Here is a 22,693-nt window from a genome sequence, read left to right on the forward strand (position 1 = left end):
AAACTGCAAAAGTGTAAAATTACACTACAAGTGTAATTTTTCCCGAAATCCATTTCTAATTTTATAGTCAAGAATAATAAATCAAACAATTAAATGGGCTACAATGTATATAAACAACCACAAATAATATATAGTGAAATAGAATACAATTATTTTTTTATATTCTAATACAATATGATGAAGTTCCAAAGTGTAACATTATAATACAAGTGTTATTTTCCCTGAAATCTATTTCTAATATAGTCAAGAATAATAAACCAAACAATTAAATGGGTTACCCTGTATATAAATAACAAAATAAAAAAATACTACCAAAAAATAATAAACTACAATAGTTATGTTCTAATATAATATGCTAAACTGCAAAAGTGTAAAATAACACTACAAGTGTTATATTCCCCGAAATCCATTTCTAATTTTATAGTCAAGAATAATAAACCAAACAATTAAATGGGCTACAATGTGTATAAATAACTACAAATAATATATAGTAAAATAGAATAAAAGTATGTTTTTGATATTCTAATACAATATGCTGAAGTGCCAAAGTGTAGCATTATAGTACAAGTATTATTTTCCCTGAAATCTATTTTTAATTTTATAGTCAAGAATAATAAACCAAACAAATGGGCTCCACTGTGTATAAATAACAAAATCAAAAATACTATAAAAAATTTTATGAAATACAATAATTATATTTTCCTATAATATGCTAAAATGCAAAAGTGTAAAATTACACTACAAGTGTCATTTTCCCCGAAATCCATTTCTAATTTTATAGTCAAGAATAATAAACCAAACAATTAAATGGGCTACAATGTGTATAAATAACTACAAGTAATATATAGTAAATTAGAATAAAATGATTTTTTATATTCTACTACAATATGCTAAACTGCAAAATAATACTACACTATAAGTGTTATTTTCCCTCAAATCCATTTCAAATTTTATAGACAAAAATCATTTGATTTGCAAAGTAACAAAAAATAAAATGTGATATTCAAAAAATATTGATAAATCGTGCTAATAATACAACTACTCATACTTCTAGTAAATATTTTTTGGAAACAAATGTATTGTAGATGAACTTTAGTGTTTACATCAGTTAGTTTAGCTCAGTTGTTCTCATATAGCGGGGCATGTTAAAAAGTTAAAGTACCAATGATTGTCACACACACACTAGGTGTGGCGAAATTATTCTCTGCATTTGACCCATCACCCTTGATCACCCCCTGGGAGGTGAGGGGAGCAGTGGGCAGCAGCGGTGGCCGCGCCCGGGAATCATTTTGGTGATTTAACCCCCAATTCCAACCCTATTGACCCCGGGGGAACATGCTTTATCAGTATCATGCTTTAAACCCGCTTTGAAAAGCTGTGCACTACAAATGTGCTCATTGTAGCTATTCATCTTGACTTCAACAAACTGTTTCATTCATTTTTGTTTTGTAGGTTAAAATGTTTCATATATTGTGACCCTGAGTTAATGTTGCTAATCAATTAGAATGTATTATTTGACTTTATTTATTTATTTATTTTAGTATCAAATAGCTCAAGTCAGTCAGAAAATGTTTATAGTTTAAACAAGGATAAAAAAATAAAAAAAAGCACTTTAAATATTTTCTGTTAGACTAAAAGCAATGATAAAGTTATTCTTTGGTGTAAGTTGATCTATATTTCTTTTTCTTTAAAGTTCATAAGGATACAATGTTATGTGTACTTATAACAATTGTATAGACAAACACATCTTAGTAGGAAATTGTACACAAAATAAGCACTGCATTAAATATGACATTTCACAAGCTTGTTGGCATATTAATTTGACCTATTCATGAAAAATAAAAACTGATTGCATATTAGTTAATTGAAATCTAACACCTTACAGCATCATACTATACACCGTTAAATGTGACAAAAGGCATTATTGTGATTAGTAATATAAGATTAAAACATATTTTACATAATTAAATATGATTAGTTATTTTTACATAACTATTATATTAAAACACATTTCATAATTATGATACAAAAGTTACTGTTATTATATTACAACCTAATTATGATTAATGAGTTACTGTTATATTAAAACATACATTACTTATGTGCTAGAACATTTATTGTTGTATGGTTACTTTTATAATATTAAACATTAATATATGCTAAAATGTGTTCCTATTATATAGTTATTATATTAAAACATACATTAACACATTTTTCGGTGTAATTATATAACAATAATGCATTTGTATACAATTAATTTAATAAAATGCTTTAGGCTATCGTTTGAATAAAAAATATTAAAAAAATAAAAATATGTTTTTTTTTGCTACTTCTGATAGTTTGAATTAAAACACCCACAACAAATAGTTTGACTTTTCTCCTGCAGGTTCCATCGCTGATTGTTTATGGTGACCAGGATTCTCAGCTGGGCGAGGTGTCGCTTAGCAACCTGAGCCATCTGCCCAATCACAGTGTGGCTATGATGAAAGGGGCGGGGCATCCCTGCTACCTAGAGGACCCTGACACGTGGCACAAACTTCTGACAGACTTCCTCGCTAAACTATGAGGTAGGGGTGTTTGTGTGTGTGTGTTGTATTTCTACCCTTCTTGAGACATCAACAAGGAAAAGTACCTTTCATATGAGGACCGGTGAACAAGTTAGGACATAAATCATGGTCCCAATACGTAAAACCATTGCATCTAATAGAGAATGTCTCATTTGCACACCTGGTGATGAAATATATCAAAATGAGGGCGGTCCCAAAAATGAGGGATTTTTTAAATTGACTGTGTGCCGGTTTTAAAAGTGCTCCCCCTCTGGTCAACATATGGAATCAAAAGTGTGTGTATGAATTTGAAGTGCTCCCCCTCTGGCCAACATTTGCAATAACAAGTGTGTGTAAGAAATTGAAATGCGCCCCCTTTGGCCAAAATTAATTACAAAAATAAAATAAATATGTATATAGAGACATACTGTAATAACAAAGTAAATAATGAAGATTAAAAAACAATTGCGAACAAAAAAACAACAAAACAATTATTAACTAAAAGCTTACCTTTTTTATTTTTGTATAGTAGGTATATATTATTAATGTTGTATGTACAAATCTTTATATATCTAGAAAGGGTGGTCCTAGAGAGGTAGGCATTTGTCGGAGGTCTCAAGAAGGTAACAAATACAAGAATGTTGTGTGTGAGTGTGTGCATGTGTGTTTGTGTGTTCATAACAAAAACAACAGCCGCTGAAGTGAAGTGAAAAATATGAACATTATTTATTAACTGATTCTCTGTAATAAACCATTTGAAAATATTTTACAAGGAGTCACAGACACAATATTTTACAAATTTTGCCCACTTCTTGTTTTTTTTTTTTTTTCGTGTGTAGCTTCATCTGTACAAAGAATGGAGCAACATTTGGACCAGCTGTCCAAAACAAGAAGGAGCTAAAATCATCATCCTCACATACTCGCTCAGTCGCTCGCTAACGAGAAATAAAAAAATGTAATCAACACCATTTTGACGTGACACCTGAAAACTTATCAACAGTGCTGTTTTCCTACATTAATGTTCATGATATTTACTTCGCTTTTTCTTTTCTCTAAATGTTTTTTTTTTTTTTTTGTTAACACACTTGTCACACATGGTCACGTTGCACCACACTACACAATCACATACACACTTCTTGTACGCCCCTCCCACTCCTCCTACTTCTTTTTACACGTTTTAGTCATTATTTTGGCAAACTTAACCTGTCACTCACAAGAAAAGGTTGCCTTCGCTATGGCGGGGGTGTGCGCGTGTGTGCACGTGCAGACAAGGACACAGTATGACGCTAGGTGGCTACGTGTTAGCGTAAGCAGCAAAGATTGTTGATAGTCGTGATGGAAAGTAGTGTGGAAAAAAAAACTCAACGGCCGCATTTGACGGATCTTTTAAGAGGGGCCAGACTGGGATGTTAAATAAGCAAACATGAGCGTCCATATTTGTCTGACTTTTAAGTAGAAATACTTTATGACTGCTGGAGAAAATATCCAATAACATTTTAGGATACATTTGTATAATACAAATATGTATATTAATCAGTCCTCCACGATTTTGCTGGCATTTCTTTGCAATTGTTCCGGCCTAAAACGCCTGACTTTGCTTTGCGGCAGCTTTTTTAGAAAGTTGTGGCAAAAGTTCCAATATTTTGAGGATTTCTTTTCCCTGTAACATTGAATCAACTTGCGATTTGATACATTTATTACAAACCCCTTAAGTGTTCCTTGTAACCCATCCATTTTCTACCGCTTGTCCCTCTCGGGGTCGTGGGTGGTGCTGGAGCCTTCTCCTTGTCAACCTTAATCTCAAAAAGCATGTGACTTTAATAAAAATTGTAGAACAAATATTATATTGATGTTTTACTCGTTTTGTAGCACACAGACTTAAAAGTAGACACGAAATGGCAGTAAAAGCACATACTCAGAGATCAGTGTCAAATAACTGTACTGTTTTAATTCATTATAACTAATATGAATATTTAATTATGATTACGGTGGAAGAGGGGTTAGTGCATCTGCTATACAATACGAAGGTCTTGAGTAGTCTTGGGTTCAATCCCGGGCTCGGGATCTTTCTGTGTGGAGTTTGCATGTTCTCCCCGTGACTGCGTGGGTTCCCTCCGGGTACTCCGGCTTCCTCCCACTTCCTAAGACATGCACCTGGGGATAGGTTGATTGGCAACACTAAATTAGCCCTAGTGTGTGAATGTGAGTGTGAATGTTGTCTGTCTATCTGTGTTGGCCCTGCGTTGAGGTGGCGACTTGTCCAGGGTGTACCCCGCCTTCCGCCCGATTGTAGCTGAGATAGGCTCCAGCTCCCCCCGCGACCCCAAAGGGAATAAGCGGTAGAAAATGGATGGAATTATGATTACAGAAAAAAACTCACACCAAAACCTTTCTTATCGTCTGCTGTCAGCTCTATGGTCCATAAATTGCAGGCATCCTCCGCATGTTTTACGCTTGAAAACGGTTCGTCCATCTTAAACATTCATTTACTGTACGTACCAACACATTTACCCCCGCATGTTAGGAGCATTTGTAAACTGTGGAGAGCGATCCATAGCGCTAATTTTTGTTCGTAAATGTGAGACTATGAGAGATAATTATCACACTTCAACATCTCTAACATGTAAATGCTGCCTCTTTGCTAGGTCAGCAATGCAAATTAAAAAATGTTCTTAATTCTCTTACCCTGGATAAATAAATGGTAAATAAATTCATGTAAATTAGGAAGTAAATATTTATATACTATATTATCCAGAAGGCTTACAGGAACAAGACGGTGGTCTGAGCTATGAAGGAGGACAACAATTGTGTCGTTTGGTAAAGAGTTACACCTTGTTGTCTCTGCTTTGTCTACACAAAAAACAAACATACGTTTTGATTAGACAGTTGACGTGCGCATTTGAGCGGCGTTGAGACAAATTTGATCGGTGAAAATGTGCCGGGAAGTTGCAGGCTCTGTACAAACTTGCGAGGCAGCGCATCATTTGCAGGGATTGGTTAAATTTGTGTCCATTTAAAATCCATCGCAAAATTCTGGAGGGTCTGTTTGTGATGTCATCCGATTTTATTTCAATTTCCAAAAATTCAACGTAATTAGAAATATTATATAATTAAACTATAATTATCCATCCATCCATTTTCTACCACTTGTCCCTATATTTGTAAATAATATTAACATGTATTTTTCTGTATTTTTCTACCACCGTGCGCTAAACACGATGGAGACATACCATAGTTTTCTTGCAACGTATTCATGATTCATCTCTCTTTTGAGGGAAAAATACAGTAGAACCTCCAAATTAGAAAAGTGCAAGTGGTTGCATAAAAGTCGAAAGGAAAAAACATCAAATGTCAGCAAACTTCAACTCAGCGAGCAGTTTAGTATTTTCCATTCCAGCAGTACCTATAAAAGGCCACTAGGTGACAGTATGTATTAACACGTGGGGACTTTTCTGCACTGTGGACACACGCACACACGACCTCCACATGTGATGTCCCCCGGAATGAAATCATTTGTAATATTGTTATTATTATTATGCTTAATTGTCACGTGACCCCATGAACATACAGTTTCTTCTTTTTTTTTTGTTAAAATACAGTAGAACCTCCAAGGAGCAACACCCTTTTTCTTTGGCTTTTCTGGCACGGTGTGTATGTGACAATAACCACAGACCCAGAAATGGAACTTAATGGAACCAGGCTGCTAAGTACAACATGGCTGACATTGAACACGAATATTTACCGTGACTTTAAAAGTTTGCTTGAACACCAATAAAGGATGCAAGATGGCCACAGTTTGACCCGGGAACTGATTATGTCCACTATAACTGGATAAGGATGGAGGTTCCACTGTATTGTCATTTAGACTCTTGATAAGATCATTGATAATTAAGCGTCAACTATTGGTGATGATTCCAAGACACACACGGAAGAAGACGACAAAATATGAACTACAGTATTAGCGTGACGGTTGTGTGTGTGTGCGTGTGTTAGTGACACTAAGGCATTTATAAAGAGGCGGTTGTTTTTAGTACGTTGCATTTTAAAAGTCAAAACATCGACAACGATCACATTCTGTCAACACAAGCAGGAGATCTTTTTTTTTTTTTTTTTTTAAACTTCCATAAAACTCGATTGTGTTGAAATCAAATCAATAAAACTGTCTTTGCTCACATTTCGACAACATTCCACACACGCACAACTTCAGCAGTCATGTGACCCAATCAATAAAAAGGGTGTGTCCTATTCTAGCGCTACGCCTTAGCTTACTGATGATTATGATGATGATGACGATGATGGCTGCTTTATTTCAAGAACCCAAAAGTACGACAGTCGTCCACAACACGGTGCATCAAGGCACGATGAAACGGTCTAACGTGACGATCACATGACTACTCTACTTTACTGCGCGTGACGGCCATATTTAATTTGTGCACCCCCCCCCGCGTTAAATTAGTCTTTTGTCTTTTAGCATTTTGGACTGATAAAGCTCAAACAGGCAATCGGAGCCACGCTAAAAAGATGCAATATCAGCAGGAATAATACACACTTTTACTATGTCGTGTAAAATGTTGCTATTACACTGCTGGAAAGAAGTGTCTCGTATGTACTGTATCATATTTACTTCTTATATCTTCTTCTGAGTGTCTTTTGCAAGTATGCATTCATTTCATATGGTCCTCGGTGTGTTGCCGCAGTCAGGAAGTAGTCTTTGCCATTTAACTTGAATGTGCCAGTCTTGTCTTTTGTTGAGTCCAACAAAGTGTTTGTACTGTAAGTATTGTACTTACCGTATTTTCCGCACCATTAGCCGCACCTAAAAACCACAAATTTACTCAAAAGCTGACAGTGCGGCTTTTAACCCGGTGCGCTTTATATATGGATAAATATTAAGATTCATTTTCATAAAGTTTCGTTCTCGCAACTTCGGTAAACAGCCGCCATCTTTTTTCCCGGTAGAACAGGAAGCGCTTCTTCTACGCAAGCAACCGCCAAGGTAAGCACCCGCCCCCATAGAACAGGAAGCGCTTCTTCTTGTACTGTAAGCAACCACCCGCCCCCGGAAGAAGAAGAAGCGCGGTGCATGCTGGGATATGTGACGTTTCATTTCCATTTGTGTGTTTATGTAAAGACCCCAAAATGGCTCCTATTAAGTGTGTTGTCTGTCTAATTATAAATAATGCAGACGAGGCGTGTTAACTGAGTTCTCAACGTTTACTCACAGCGTGCTCATAACCACATTCTAACTGCCAGCATACAACAACGCTTCTCAGGGCTACCGCGCATGCTCGTCACTATCGTTGCATGCTGGGTAGTGTAGTTGTTATATTTGCTAGCTCATAACATCACATTAAGAGACACGCTTACGCGCTTAATTCAATACTCGCCGTCATTCCGGGTGGATTGACAAAAGAACTCCAGCCGCTAGATATTGGTGTCAACAGGGCATTCGAAGCTAGACTGCTAACTGCGTGGGAACAGTGGATGACAGAAGGCGAACACACCTTCACTAAGACAGGGAGGCAGCGCCAGACGACGCCAACATCTGCCAGTGGATCGTAAATGCCTGGGCAGATATTTCGGTCACAACTGTGGTCCGAGCTTTCCGGAAGGCAGGATTCACAGAACTGCTGGACAACAGTGACACTGACTCCGATGACTTCGACGAGACGGAACCGGCCATTTTGGATCCCACATTTGCCCAACTTTTCACTTCGGACACCGAAGACGAAGGATTTACGAATGAAGAATAACTTCAGAAAGTGAGCGCTATGTTTATTTTGTGTGTTGTGACATTAACGTTCGAGCAACATTATGTTGCTATTGCTCTGCACTATTTTGAATTTTACTATGTTTGTGATTGCACATTTGCGTACATTTTGGGAGTGAACAGAGTTGTTAGAACGCTGGTTTTTAATATATTATTAAAGTTTGACTGACCTATCTGACTGTTTTTTTGACATTCCCTTTAGCGCAGCATAGGCGCGGCTTATAGTCCGGGGCGGCTTATAGGTGGACAAAGTTTTGAAATATGCCATTCATTGAAGGTGCGGCTAATAACCCGGGGCGGCTTATAGTGCGGAAAATACGGTACTACACACCAGCTGTTTATTTGTAACGTGCATCTTAATGTTGAAATCGCCATCACAAATGCTAATCCGTAGCATATATATGGCAAATCCAATGTAAATTAGCATGGAGCTAGCACATTTGTTTGAAAGCATTCATTTTATATTGAAAATGTCACGGAGAAGTTATTTAGTATGACATGTAAGTTATATTGACACATTTATTTCTGGATGTTCACTTTTATAGTGTTTTGAAGTAAAGGCTCTCAAATGGAGACGAGATGTTATCGGTCTGCTAAGCTAGCAAGAAGAGACATTAGCAAGAGAAAAACAGACTGCTGGAATGAAAGTTCTTAGTTTTAGATGCAGGTTGATTTACTCAGATACCTTTTTTTTCTGATATCGAACAGATATCACTATCGGAACATGACACCACTAATTTTTATTTCACACCTGTGTTCTTTTATTATTACTATATTACTATTTTTGTAACATTACTTTACAATTATATTTTTTTCTTGCATGTGTTGGATTTATTCTAGTAAGTATAGGATTTTTGTTGTTGTTGTAACTTTACTACTTTATTGACTATTTGTTGAAAAATAATATATAGTAGATAATAATTCTCCTTTTTTGTGTGCAAAGATTGATTTTTGCCCCCATAAAATAACAACTTCATTATTATAAAATATTCTTTTTTTTTTCTTTTAAGATTTCAACTTTTCTTCCTCCCCTGATATTATTTTGACTTACCGGGAAATGTTGATGTCTTTCTGTTTTGGTAAGATTAGAAATTATGGCAAAATATACACAACATTTTATTTTTCTTGTAAGATTACGACTTGTCATAAATTCACTTATTTTATACGATTACATCTTCACTGGTAAGACTGAGGTTTTTATTTATTTATTTACACAAATGTCCTACTTTTTTCTTCTATTTTTCTTTTCAGCGTGGCCCAACAGAAGCCTGATGAGTTCTATCCGAAGTTTTTGTGCGTAATGTAGAACCCGACACTGCTCTTCACACTTGAAATTAAAGGTATGGTGGCGTGTGTGTGTGTGTGTGTGTGTGTGTGAGCACATCATAACGTCACAAAAACAGTCGTCGTCAATTTAATACAAGCACGTCTTACGTCCCTCATTAGTAATGTCACGTACATATAAATGTCATACATGTGGTTATCATTTACATGTAAATGTACATATAAATGTCATGTACATGTAAATATAAATGTTGTGTGCATGTAAACGTCATGCACGTGTAAATGTTGTGTACATATAAATGTCATATATATGTAAATGCACATATAAATGTAAATGTTATGTACATGAAAATGTCATGTACATATAGAAGTCGATGTCATCTATGTGTAATTGTGGTATAAACGTGTCTTTTTGGCTAGAAAAGTAAGACCACATGAACGTCTATCTCATTTTGGCAAGTAGATACATTAGTGCATAAATCAACAAAGTCCCGTGAAAGTGAAAGGTGTCTACTTTGCTTTGACGGTGGTCTGGTGTGGGAGGGACGGTGGGACGACCGTGGCTGAGGACAAAGATTGTGAGCGAAGCGAACGGACTAGAAGGCGGCACTCAAGGGGAGGGGGGAACTTCCGGCCGCCGTCGTCGATAAGACGATGTTGCGTGGCGGTCGTGAGAGAAGCTAAACGTGTGTGCGTGAGAGTGCAAATACGTTAATGTAGTAGACGTCCGGCGGGAGTGCTGACCACAGGGTAGAGCAGAAACAGCTGGATCAGCAGCAACGTGTAGAAGGGAGGCTGGAAGGTGTGGCCCCGCCCACAGTCCGACGTGTTCTCCTGGGAAACAACACAAGTTGTTGGTCACACACTTGACTATGTCATCATGTTACCATATTAAACCACACCTCTTTTTCAAGACCGGCGAGTGACAAGAAGAAAAAGCTTGCATTTGGAGAAGTCATTTGATTTGCATGTTTACATTTTTAGATAATAAGACTTATCTTTTTGTTTTTTTAAAAGGTAAAAGTAGCGTCTTATTGCATTTAACAAATTTGGTCACATGATGTTGGTGCACCTTTATCATATAATTATTATGTAATCAGCATACATCTCCAATTTGTCCATCAGAGATAAAAAAAAAACACAAAGTGCTGTACAAAACTTAGGTGAATTAAAATAATTAAATGAAACAACAAGGCTGCCCTTTGTCACCGATTCTGTTCATAACTTTTATGGACAGAATTTCTAGGCGCAGTCAAGGCGTTGAGGGGATCCGGTTTGGTGGCTGCAGGATTAGGTCTCTGCTTTTTGCAGATGATTTGGTCCTGATGGCTTCATCTGGCCAGGATCTTCAGCTCTCACTGGATCGGTTCGCAGCTGAGTGTGAAGCGACTGGGATGAGAATCAGCACCTCCAAGTCCGAGTCCATGGTTCTCGCCCGGAAAAGGGTGGAGTGCCATCTCCGGGTTGGGGAGGAGATCTTGCCCCAAGTGGAGGAGTTCAAGTACCTTGGAGTCTTGTTCACGAGTGAGGGAAGAGTGGATCGTGAGATCGACAGGCGGATCGGTGCGGCGTCTTCAGTAATGCGGACGCTGTATCGATCCGTTGTGGTGAAGAAGGAGCTGAGCCGGAAGGCAAAGCTCTCAATTTACCGGTCGATCTACGTTCCCATCCTCACCTATGGTCATGAGCTTTGGGTTATGACCGAAAGGACAAGATCACGGGTACAAGCGGCCGAAATGAGTTTCCTCCGCCGGGTGGCGGGGCTCTCCCTTAGAGATAGGGTGAGAAGCTCTGTCATCCGGGGGGAGCTCAAAGTAAAGCCGCTGCTCCTCCACATCGAGAGGAGCCAGATGAGGTGGTTCGGGCATCTGGTCAGGATGCCACCCGAGCGCCTCCCTAAGGAGGTGTTTAGGGCATGTCCGACCGGTAGGAGGCCACGAGGAAGACCCAGGACACGTTGGGAAGACTATGTCTCCCGGCTGGCCTGGGAACGCCTCGGGATCCCCCGGGAGGAGCTGGACGAAGTGGCTGGGGAGAGGGAAGTCTGGGCTTCCCTGCTTAGGCTGCTGCCCCCGCGACCCGACCTCGGATAAGCGGAAGAAGATGGATGGATGGATGGATGGAAACAACAGGGGCAACATCGTAAAAAGAAAAGTTAACAAGTCCATCAACAAAAAGCTTTTCTAAAAAAGCAAAGTCTTTGAAAGATTTAAAGGGGAACATTATCACCAGACCTATATAAGCGTCAATATATACCTTGATGTTGCAGAAAAAAGACCAAATATTTTTTTAACCGATTTCCGAACTCTAAATGGGTGAATTTTGGCGAATTAAACGCCTTTCTAATATTCGCTCTCGGAGCTGTGACATCACATCGGGAAGCAATCTGCCATTTTCTCAAACACCGAGTCAAATCAGCTCTGTTATTTTCCGTTTTTCCGACTGTTTTCCGTACCTTGGAGACATCATGCCTCGTCGATGTGTTGTCGGAGGGTGTAATAACACGAACAGGGACGGATTCAAGTTGCACCAGTGGCCCAAAGATGCGAAAGTGGCAAGAAATTGGACGTTTGTTCCGCACATTTTACCGGCGAAAGCTATGCTGCGACAGAGATGGCAAGAATGTGTGGATATCCTGCGACACTCAAAGCAGATGCATTTCCAACGATAAAGTCAAAGAAATCTGCCGCCAGACCCCCATTAAATCTGCCGGAGTGTGTGAGCAATTCAGGGACAAAGGACCTCGGTAGCACGGCAAGCTATGGCGGCTGTTTGTTCCCGCAGACGAGCGAGCTAAACCCCCTGGATGTCTTGGCTCACACCGTCCCTTATGCCACCGAAGATGATCAAGAGAAGAATATCGACCCTAGCTTCCCTGGCCTGCTGACATCAACTCCAAAACTGGACAGATCAGCTTTCAGGAAAAGAGCGCGGATGAGGATATGTCTACAGAATATATTATTTGATGAAAATTGGGCTGTCTGCACTCTCAAAGTGCATGTTGTTGCCAAATGTATTTCATATGCTGTAAACCTAGTTCATAGTTGTTAGTTTCCTTTAATGCCAAACAAACACATACCAATCGTTGGTTAGAAGGCGATCGCCGAATTCGTCCTCGCTTTCTCCCGTGTCGCTGGCTGTCGTGTCGTTTTCGTCGGTTTCGCTTGCATACGGTTCAAACCGATATGGCTCAATAGCTTCAGTTTCTTCTTCAATTTCGTTTTCGCTACCTGCCTCCACACTACAACCATCCGTTTCAATACATTCGTAATCTGTTGAATCGCTTAAGCCGCTGAAATCCGAGTCTGAATCCGAGCTAATGTCGCTATAGCTTGCTGTTCTTTCCGCCATGTTTGTTTGTATTCACTATGTGACGTCACAGGAAAATGGACGGGTGTATATAACGATGGTTAAAATCAGGCACTTTGAAGCTTTTTTTAGGGATATTGCGTGATGGGTAACATTTTGAAAAAAACTTAGAAAAATATAATAAGCCACTGGGAACTGATTTTTAATGGTTTTAACCATTCTGAAATTGTGATAATGTTCCCCTTTAACACAGTCAGCTCAGGAAGGGACTGGTGCACGTAATTCCACAGTCTGGAGCAGTGGTTCTTAACCTTGTTGGAGGTACCGAACCCCACCACTTTCAAATGCACATTCACCGAACCCTTCTTTAGTGAAAAATAAAATGTTTTTTTTTTTTTTTTTCAAATTCAAGACAAAGTTAAATGTTTTTAGTAACACTTTAGTATGGGGAACATATTCTAAGTAACAAAGACTTAATTTAGAGTAATTTGGTTAGGGTTAGGGTTATGGCCAGGGTTAGAGGGTTAGGGTTATAATAAGGCCATGCCGAATAAGGCATTAATAAGTACTTAATAATGACTAGTTAAGGGCCAATATGTTACTAATTTGCATGTTAATAAGCAACTAATTAATGGTGAATATGTTCCCCATACTAAAGTGTTACCATGTTTTTTTTACTTACAAAATGAACCGTGCACGAACATCACCTTGTTCATTGAACAAAACCAACACAGTGCATAAACTCACAACAAATTACACACCTGACTTCTGCTGTTGCCATATCCGTAATACGCCGATTGGGAGAAGTTTTTATTTACACGATGAGTCGGGTGTTTTTTGTCCTCCACCGAACCCCTGAGGCCGACTCACCAAACCTAGGTTAAGAACCACTGGTCTGGAGGCTACAGCCTGGAATGCCAGGTGTCCCCGGTTTTTAAAATGAGTTTGTGGGATCTTTAGGAGAGCCTGGCTTGAAGACCGAAGGCTGCCCCCTGAAGTGTAGAGGCACAACAAATCAGCGATGTACTAACGGGCCCCACCATGCATCGCATGGAAAGTCAGGACTAAAATCTTAAAACTCAATGCTAGTTTGACTGGAAGCCAATGCAGACTGGATATAATGGGGTGTAATGTGGGCGGTTCTGGGTGCACCGGTCAAAAGTCTGGCAGTCGCATTCTGTACAGTCTGAAGTCTCTTTAGAGTTGATTTGTTGAAACAAGTGAAAACACAATTAATGCGAGACGAGATGAACGCGTGAATGATCATTTCAAGATTTTACTTTAGAGATATTTGGTCAGTTTACGACAGTGACCCTCCTAAGGTTTCTGAGGCTGGCTTCACAGATGCACCAACGGAGCTCTTGATCGGGGGATCTTTTTATGGTGAGCAATGATCAGGGTTTTAGTTTTGTTAGAATTCATCTGAAGGAAATTCAAAGTTTTTGAGTTTTCAGAGGATACACATTTTATGAACTGAAAAGTGAAACACTGAATCATTGAAGGAGCAATACAGTTGAACCTCATCTGCATAGAAACGATAAGAAACAATTTCAAAATTTCGGATCAACCGACCAAGAGGCATCAGGTACAACAACAATGAAACAGAGCTGTGGGCGACTCCACATGACAGGTTGGACATGTTGAACATTATTACATCATTGAAAGCAACATTAAAAGTAATTCCATTTATATGGGAAGTAAGAACAGCACCAGTAAACTCCATCTCTGATTTGAGTGGATTCATCAGTGTACTGTGATCCCCAGTATAAAAGGCAGATGTCCGTCCAGCCATCCATCCATTTTCTACCGCTTGTCCCTTTCGAGTCGCGGGGGTTGCTGGAGCCTATCTCAGCTGCATTCGGGCGGAAGGCGGGGTACACCCTGGACAAGTCGCCACCTCATCGCAGGGCCAACACAGATAGACAACATTCACACCAACATTCACACACTAGGGGTCAATTTAGTGTTGCCAATCACAGGGAGAACAGAAAGATCCCGAGCCCAGGATCAAACCCAGGACCTTCGTATTGTGAGGCACACGCACTAACCCCTGCACCACCGTCCTGCCTGAAGGCAGATGTCAAATCGAGTAAAACCAAAACTGTGCAGCGACAAGTCTACTGCCATCACCACGTCACTGAAATCTTTCAAAAGAGAAGTTTCAGTGGATTGACCCAAAGCCAGATTGATATTAATCATTAAAATCATGCTGTTCTAAAAATAATTCATTCATTTCATTTTAAAATTGCCAACATTAGATCAAAATGATAGATTCTTTTTATACTAAATATGATTTGTGATTTGTGTAAAGTTTTTGCAGACAAAAAATGCTCCTAAAAATCTCTTTAAGACATTGAATGATGTTTTTGAAGAAACAGTTGTTTATTGTTATTTACTTGTGTCCTCTTAAGTAGAGATGTCCGATAATGGCTTTTTTTTCCGATATCCGATAATCCGATATTGTCCAACTCTTAATAACCGATACCGATACATACAGTCGTGGAATTAACACATTATTATGCCTAATTTTGTTGTGATGCCCCGCTGGATGCATTAAACAATGTTTTCCAAAATAAGAGAACAACTTCAACTCAAGTTATGGAAAAAAAGTACCAACATGGCACTGCCATATTTATTATTGAAGTCACAAAGTGCATTTTTTTTTTTAACATTCCTCAAAACAGCATCTTGGAATTTGGGACATGCTCTCCCTGAGAGAGCAAGAGGAGGTTGAGGTGGGCGGGGTTGCGGGGTGCAAGGTTGAGGTGGTGGGGAGGGGGTAGTGGGGTGTGTGTATTGTAGCGTCCCGGAAGAGTTAGTGCTGCAAGGGGTTCTGGGTATTTGTTCTGTTGTGTTACGGTGCGGATGTTCTCCCGAAATGTGTTTGTCATTCTTGTTTGGTGTGGGTGCACAGTGTGGCGCATATTTGTAACAGTGTTAAAGTTGTTTATATGGCCACTCTCAGTGTGACCTGTATGGCTGTTGACCAAGTATGATTGCATTCACGTGTGAGTGTGTCAAAAGCTGTAGATATTATGTGATTGGGCCGGCACGCAAAGGCAGTGCCTTCAAGGTTTATTGGCGCTCTGTACTTTTCCCTACGTCCGTGTACACAGCGGCGTTTTAAAAAGTCATACATTTCCGATATTACATATTTAAGCATTTATCGGCCGATAATATCGGTAGTCCGATATTATCGGACATCCCTACTCTTAAGGTAGCCCAGATGTCAGGTGGGCTACGTTGTGGTGGTGTCTGAGCATGAAATGATAGTAAATCTTACAGCGATGTTGTTGTCAAAGCAGGTGGGAGGTCCTTTTCTGTAACGAGCCACACTTGTGTCTTCACACGGGTTCTCCTCCTTGACTGGAAAGCAACAATAAAAGAAAAACAACACTGACTTGTGTGTGTGTGTGTGTGTGTGTGTGTGTGTGTGTGTGTGTGTGTGTGTGTGTCAGTGACATCATGACATGAGAGGATACACTCTTCTTCCTCCTGGGACAACTTGTCCACCTCACAAGTGTTACACGGCATCTTCTCAGCCACGACAAACAACAAGTTGGTGTTGTTGAGCTTCTTGGCGTGAATCAACCTGCAAACAACACACTTTTTTTACTACACAACTACATCATATGCTTTTTACACACGACTACATCATACACTTTTTACTACACGACTGCATTAAACACTTTATATTACACAACTACATCATATGGTTTTAGACACATAACATTTTTAACTACACAACTACATTATACACTTTTTATTACACAACTATATCATACGCTTGGTACCAGAGGTGTGGACTCGAGTCACATGACTTGGACTCGAGTCATGAATTTGATGACTTTAGACTCGACTTGACAAAATGTAAAAAGACTTGCAACTCGACTTAGACTTTAACATCAATGACTTGTGACTTCACTTGGACTTGAGCCTTTTGAATTGACATGACTTGACATGACTTGCTACTTTCCCCAAAACCCAAAGATGAAAAAGTTATTCTGGAGCGCTCCGTATTTTTCATTGTGTACTTGTCTATCAGCGTTGCGTGTGTCAGCTGGTGTGGTCTCAGTACAACAGCCAATCAAATTAGATCTACTTTGTTTTCATCACACAGCATTCATCCAATCAAATTGCAGGACAACCAACGAAGAAGACATGTCCAAACCACACGCCAGTGAACAAAAAATGATACCTAAAATAATTTCGTTTGGGTATAAAAATTACGAGGTGGTCAACACAAAACGGTTTGCAGTATGCAACACATGCGGTTCGAAAATTACTGATGGAGAGGCAACAACTTCCAACTTCGTCCGGCATTTGAAGCTGCACAAAGAACGGTAAGTTTTGAATGTAAGATAACGTTTATTGGCTAAGTAACGTGACTTTTATTTGCTGTGTAGTTAAATCAGTGAGGCTGCAAACTCACTGCTAACGTTATAACGTTATTGCAAACACGGGAATCTGTTGCAGTTCACTACCTTATTCATACTTTTTGTTCAGTGATTTTTTTTAAGCAGGGTTACGTTAGTCAATATATCACACGTAACGTTAGACGGCGGTCAGCAGCATCGCGTATTTTAGCCACCTAAAAAAAGACAAAAATAGTAAAATAAAGGTCAGTTAAAATGTATACTATATTATGAATATGTGTACCGTTTTAGCTAGCTTTCTGACATACTGTTGGTTGTTTACCTCAGTGGTCCCCAACCACCGGGCCGCGGCCCGGTACTGGTCCGTGGATCGATTGGTATCGGGCCGCACAAGAATTTTTTTTATTTTTTTTTATTTTTTTAATTAAATCAACATAAAAAACACAAGATACACTTACAAGTAGTGCACCAACCCAAAACAACTATCTCCCCCCTTTTGTTCTGGGCATTGAACATGAAGACTCTTCCTTCACTGTTCCTAGTGGCCATGAGAGTCTTGGCAGTGCCTGCCTCCAGTGCTCCAGTGGAGCGAGTTTTCAGCCATGGTGGCATCATACTACGCCCCCATCGTGCACAAATGACTGACAGACTCTTGGCTAATTTGGTCTTTTGCAAATGCAATGCAGCATAGGGCCCTGACATATAAAAAGTACAACTTTTTTGTTATGTTCACGTATATGTCATGTTTTTTCAATGTTAACACTTTTGTACAAATAAGTACATTTGCACTTTATTTTTCAATGTGTTTGTTCTGTAAAGGAATGAGTTAATGTTTAAAATGACTGGTTAATAGTGCTATTATAAAGTGCAATGTCAGCACAATTTTCTTTCCTGCAATTTAAAATGCACTTGTTTTAATAAATAAATACAGCGTTTGAAAAGCATACACAATCTGTGTTAATATATTAGTCTGTGGTTAAAAGGACTTGAAAGGACTCGAAACTCAAAATGCAGGACTTAGGACTTGACTTGAGACTTTCCAGTCTTGACTTTGGACTTGACTCGGGGCTTGCCTGTCTTGACTCGGGACTTGACTCGGACTTGAGGGCAAAGACTTGAGACTTACTTGTGACTTGCAAAACAATGACTTGGTCCCACCTCTGCTTGGTACTAGGCATGATACTCGAAACCAATTTTCCCGGTTGTTTGATAAGAAAAGAACCGAGTCCTCGGACTCGAATCCCTTTTTGAGAACCGGTACCCGTTATCGAGACCACTATAGTAAAGAAAAAGAGTTGGTTCTTTATTCGAATCCCGTCCCAACCAGAAATGCCCCTTGAGACATCACAAAAAATGACGTCACGTAGCTCAGTCATTAGGCGCAGATAGGGAAAGCAGGAACAACAATGGACCGGAAAAAGCGCTCCAAGGTGTAATAAAGTTCAAAACAAAAGGTATAATCCAATGAATAACTTTACTGAGAGATTTGAGCAGGGTACAAACACATGACCAACACTTTCACGACCAACCGGAAACATAGCAACCAGGCGAGCAACGCACCTCCTTTATGGCAGCTGTCGCAACGTTCTTAAAGCAACCGCAGCACACACATATTGATACAACATATATGTTTTTTAACTTTTGTTTTTCTTTCCTTGTAAACAAAACAAAATCACACTGTATATGTGTTGTCTGTCTAATTATAAATAATGCAGACGAGGCGTGTTGGCTGAGTTCTTGACGTTTACTTTCACAGCGTGCTCATAACCTCATTCTTAGCTGCCGGGTGACGACATGCAACAACACTTTTCGGGGTTACCGCGCATGCTCGTCACTCCCGTTGCATGCTGGGTAGTGTAGTTGTTATATTCCTAGCTCATAACATCACATCTTTCCCCCTATAAAGAAATAATGTTAACTCAATAAAGTGTATTTCTTTTTTTTGCTTTAACTTTTCATTTTTTAGCATTGTAACCACATTTGCAAACAACTTTTCTCTTCATAGAATTTTCTTTCAATAAAGAAATAAAGTGCAAAAATGTCAAAGCATCATAACAAACAGTTATGTCAAATAGCAGCAGAAGTGCACTTTTTGGAGAGCTGTATTATTTTCAGTTTTGTGCCCAAGGGACTGATTTTATTTAACACTATATAATTATTTATACACCTATAGTGATCACAGAGACAGGTTGTTTTTGTGTTACTGTATATATTTGTTTTTCTGAAAAATCCCACTTAATATACTTTGGGTAACAACAGTCAATATTTGTTTATTTTATTTTATTTTTTTAGGGGGGTAACAGTCAATATTTATTTATTTATTAGATTTTATTTTTTTCTTATATAATAAAAGTGAGCTTTTGTTAAACCAAATATTGTGTGTTTTTTTCCATATACAACAACCTATCTGGACTCGATAAGAGAATCGATAAAGAATCGGTTCGATAAGAGGATTCGATAATAGGCTCGAACTCGATAATTTCTTATCAAACATCATCCCTACTTGTTACTATACAACACACTTACCACTACACAACATCGCCATACACTTTTTACTACACAGCTGCATCATACAGGGATCCCAGTGAGGGTAAAAAAGGAATAGAAAAATATCAGCTGGGGTTCAAGGAGGCTCTTTTGGGGGTTCAGGGCACATTTGCCATTTTTAAGATTAAAAATTTGGTAAAAATGCAAGAAAGCCTAGCAATAGTTTCTATCTATTAGATGGTATAAGCACTAGATCAGGGGTGTCAAACTCATTTTAGCTCAGGGGCCGCATGGAGGAAAATCTATTCCTACGTGGGCCGGACGGGTAAAATGTGAAGTTAAGTGATATAGTGCTTTTTCTCTAATGACTCAAAGCACTTTACATAGTGAAACCCAATATCTAAGTTACATTTAAACCAGTGTGGGTGGCACTGGGAGCAGGTGGGTAAAGTGTCTTGCCCAAGGACACAACAGCAGTGACTAGGATGGCAGAAGCGGGGATCGAACCTGGAACCCTCAAGTTGCTGGCACGGCCACTCTACCAAACGAGCTTTACCGCCCCATGGCATTATAACTTCAAAATAAAGACAACTTCAGATTGTTTTCTTTTTCTTTACTTTGGCCAAAAATAGAACAAACTGAAAATATTACTATTAAAATATGGGGGAAAAAAACACCTAGCAGCGGTAAAGTTTAAATCCATGAAGGAAAGAAGAAAGTGAATGAATGTTTATAACTAAATACATTTACATATGCATAAAAATGTGTTTTCTTTTGATACTTTTTTTTTTAATGAATTAACGTTTATGACAACCTTTTTACAAAACACGATATAGAATGTGAGATAATGCATATATTTATCATTTGTTTTCAAAATGGTTACAAAAAAGTGTGACCCCATTTGTATGACTTGATGGGGTCCCTGGAACTCCATTTTGAAAATTCCTAGCGCCAACACTGATGGGAGTATTGGTGCGTGTAAAACAGCAGCAGGCGGCTGTGGCCTGCGGGCCAGTTCTAATACTAATAAAATATCATCCCGGGGGCCATAGATCATTCATTCGCGGGCCGCATCTGGCCCACGAATGAATGATCTATCTACTCATTCATATCTATGGCTGACAGACGTATTTCTATACTGTATGGATATAATTATCTCCCCTGACCTATTAATCCACTTGCTAATTTCCTCTTCTTAACTGGTTACTTAGCGGTTCATGTTAGCCTTCTGTTGAAATGTACAAAGCATTTATTTCTTTTCTTGTTTCGCTACTTCACATTCAAGCTAGCTTAACGCCGCGGCTAGCATAGCTTATCCTCTCCTCCTCTCTCCGTCGTGTGCACGCTAACCCAGCTAACATGTTCAAATAATGTTCGCTAAACGTTCTCCCATGGTTAGTTGGAACCATTTTAACTTCCATACATACCATGAATTGATTAACGTGGACCCCGACTTAAACAAGTTGAAAAACGTATTGGGGTGTTACCATGTACTGTACTGTGCAATCTACTAATACAAGTCTCAATCAATCAAACCATTTTCTACCGCTTGTCCCTTTTTTGGGGTCGCGGGGGTGCCTATCTCATTTTTAAAAACAGTAGCATTAATGCTAGATTTTAGAACCATTACTTTGTTTAAGCTACTAATAATCCACATTTTCATGGTGATGCAGCTGAGAATCGATCAATGTTCCCACCTCTACAGCACATGCTTAGTGTATAATATTCTGAATCAAGCGTGTGTGTACCTGGAGCAGTTGCCACAGTCTTGTAGGATGTTGTAGGAACTGCTGAGGTTGCTTAGGAAATACTGAGTCTGGATCATCACACAACTTCTCTCTTTGGAGTCTATGCCTTCTGCATGCACCTCATCTGCACTCAAACACACACACACACACACACACACACACACACACTGGTTATCATTTGGAATGGGGACCAAGTTTTTGATCATCACTTGTGGGCACCACCCTTTCTACAGGTTGTGGAGGCATAAAAAAATGAGGTGAAATGGCCACTGCCCAGTTAGCTCATACATGTCTTTAAATCTCTGGATTGATGAAGTAATGTGCTGATCATTCTTACTGGGGACCCTGGGGAAAAAGAGTTAATATGGTTCATGGGGACCAAATTTAAATAATTTTGCATAATTCACACACATTTGTACGTGACTACTGAGGATCATTTAAAAAAAAAAAGAAAAAAGAAGAATATGACATGATCCTCAGAATACAGTACTACAGCTGTCCACTTAAATCAGGGGTCCCCAAACTTTTTGACTCCGGGGCCGCATTGGGGTAAAACAATTTGGCTGGGGGCCGCGCTATATATATATATATGTAAATGTGTGTGTGTGTGTATATATGTATATGTAAATGTGTATATATGTGTGTGTATATATGTATATGTCTATGTATATGTATATGTCCATGTACGGTATGTGTATATGTATATATGTGTATATATGTGTATATATATATATGTATGTGTATATATGTATATGTCTATGTATATGTATAAGTCCATGTATGTGTATATATGTATATATATATATATATGTGTGTATATATGTATATGTGTATATACAGGTAAAAGCCAGTAAATTAGAATATTTTGAAAAACTTGATTTATTTCAGTAATTGCATTCAAAAGGTGTATCTTGTACATTATATTTATTCATTGCACACAGACTGATGCATTCAAATGTTTATTTCATTTAATTTTGATGATTTGAAGTGGCAACAAATGAAAATCCAAAATTCCGTGTGTCACAAAATTAGAATATTGTGTAAGGCTAATACAAAAAAGGGATTTTTAGAAATGTTGGCCAACTGAAAAGTATGAAAATGAAAAATATGAGCATGTACAATACTCAATACTTGGTTGGAGCTCCTTTTGCCTCAATTATTGCGTTAATGCGG

The 22,693-nt window shown here is 38.8% G+C and overlaps 2 protein-coding genes across 11 annotated transcripts in view; one reads left to right on the top strand and one right to left on the bottom strand.

Annotated features, from left to right (window-relative positions):
* abhd14b (abhydrolase domain containing 14B) overlaps positions 1–22,693 on the top strand; it is a 52,891-nt gene that overhangs the window by 12,155 nt on the left and 18,043 nt on the right. For 5 of the 7 annotated variants that reach the window (XM_061932359.1, XM_061932355.1, XM_061932358.2 and 2 more), the window contains exons 4-5: positions 2,387–2,567; positions 3,386–4,529. In XM_061932359.1, the coding sequence (XP_061788343.1) occupies positions 2,387–2,566 (180 nt within the window). In that variant the 3' untranslated portion in view covers position 2,567; positions 3,386–4,529. Of the gene's footprint in view, positions 1–2,386; positions 2,568–3,385; positions 4,530–9,567; positions 9,707–22,693 lie in introns of those variants that run through there. The other 2 variants (XR_009811819.2, XM_061932356.1) reach the window with 2 other exon arrangements.
* The window catches only part of cacna2d2a (calcium channel, voltage-dependent, alpha 2/delta subunit 2a), a 629,987-nt gene continuing 617,088 nt past the window's right edge, over positions 9,795–22,693 (bottom strand). For all 4 annotated transcript variants that reach the window (XM_061932344.2, XM_061932346.2, XM_061932343.2 and 1 more), the window contains 4 exons: positions 21,521–21,644; positions 16,392–16,501; positions 16,193–16,275; positions 9,795–10,434 (listed from right to left, as the gene is read on the bottom strand). In XM_061932344.2, the coding sequence (XP_061788328.1) occupies positions 10,312–10,434; positions 16,193–16,275; positions 16,392–16,501; positions 21,521–21,644 (440 nt within the window). In that variant the 3' untranslated portion in view covers positions 9,795–10,311. The remainder of the gene's footprint in view (positions 10,435–16,192; positions 16,276–16,391; positions 16,502–21,520; positions 21,645–22,693) is intronic.

This window comes from Nerophis lumbriciformis, linkage group LG38 (genome assembly GCF_033978685.3).
Source record: "Nerophis lumbriciformis linkage group LG38, RoL_Nlum_v2.1, whole genome shotgun sequence".
Classification (NCBI taxonomy): domain Eukaryota; kingdom Metazoa; phylum Chordata; class Actinopteri; order Syngnathiformes; family Syngnathidae; genus Nerophis; species Nerophis lumbriciformis.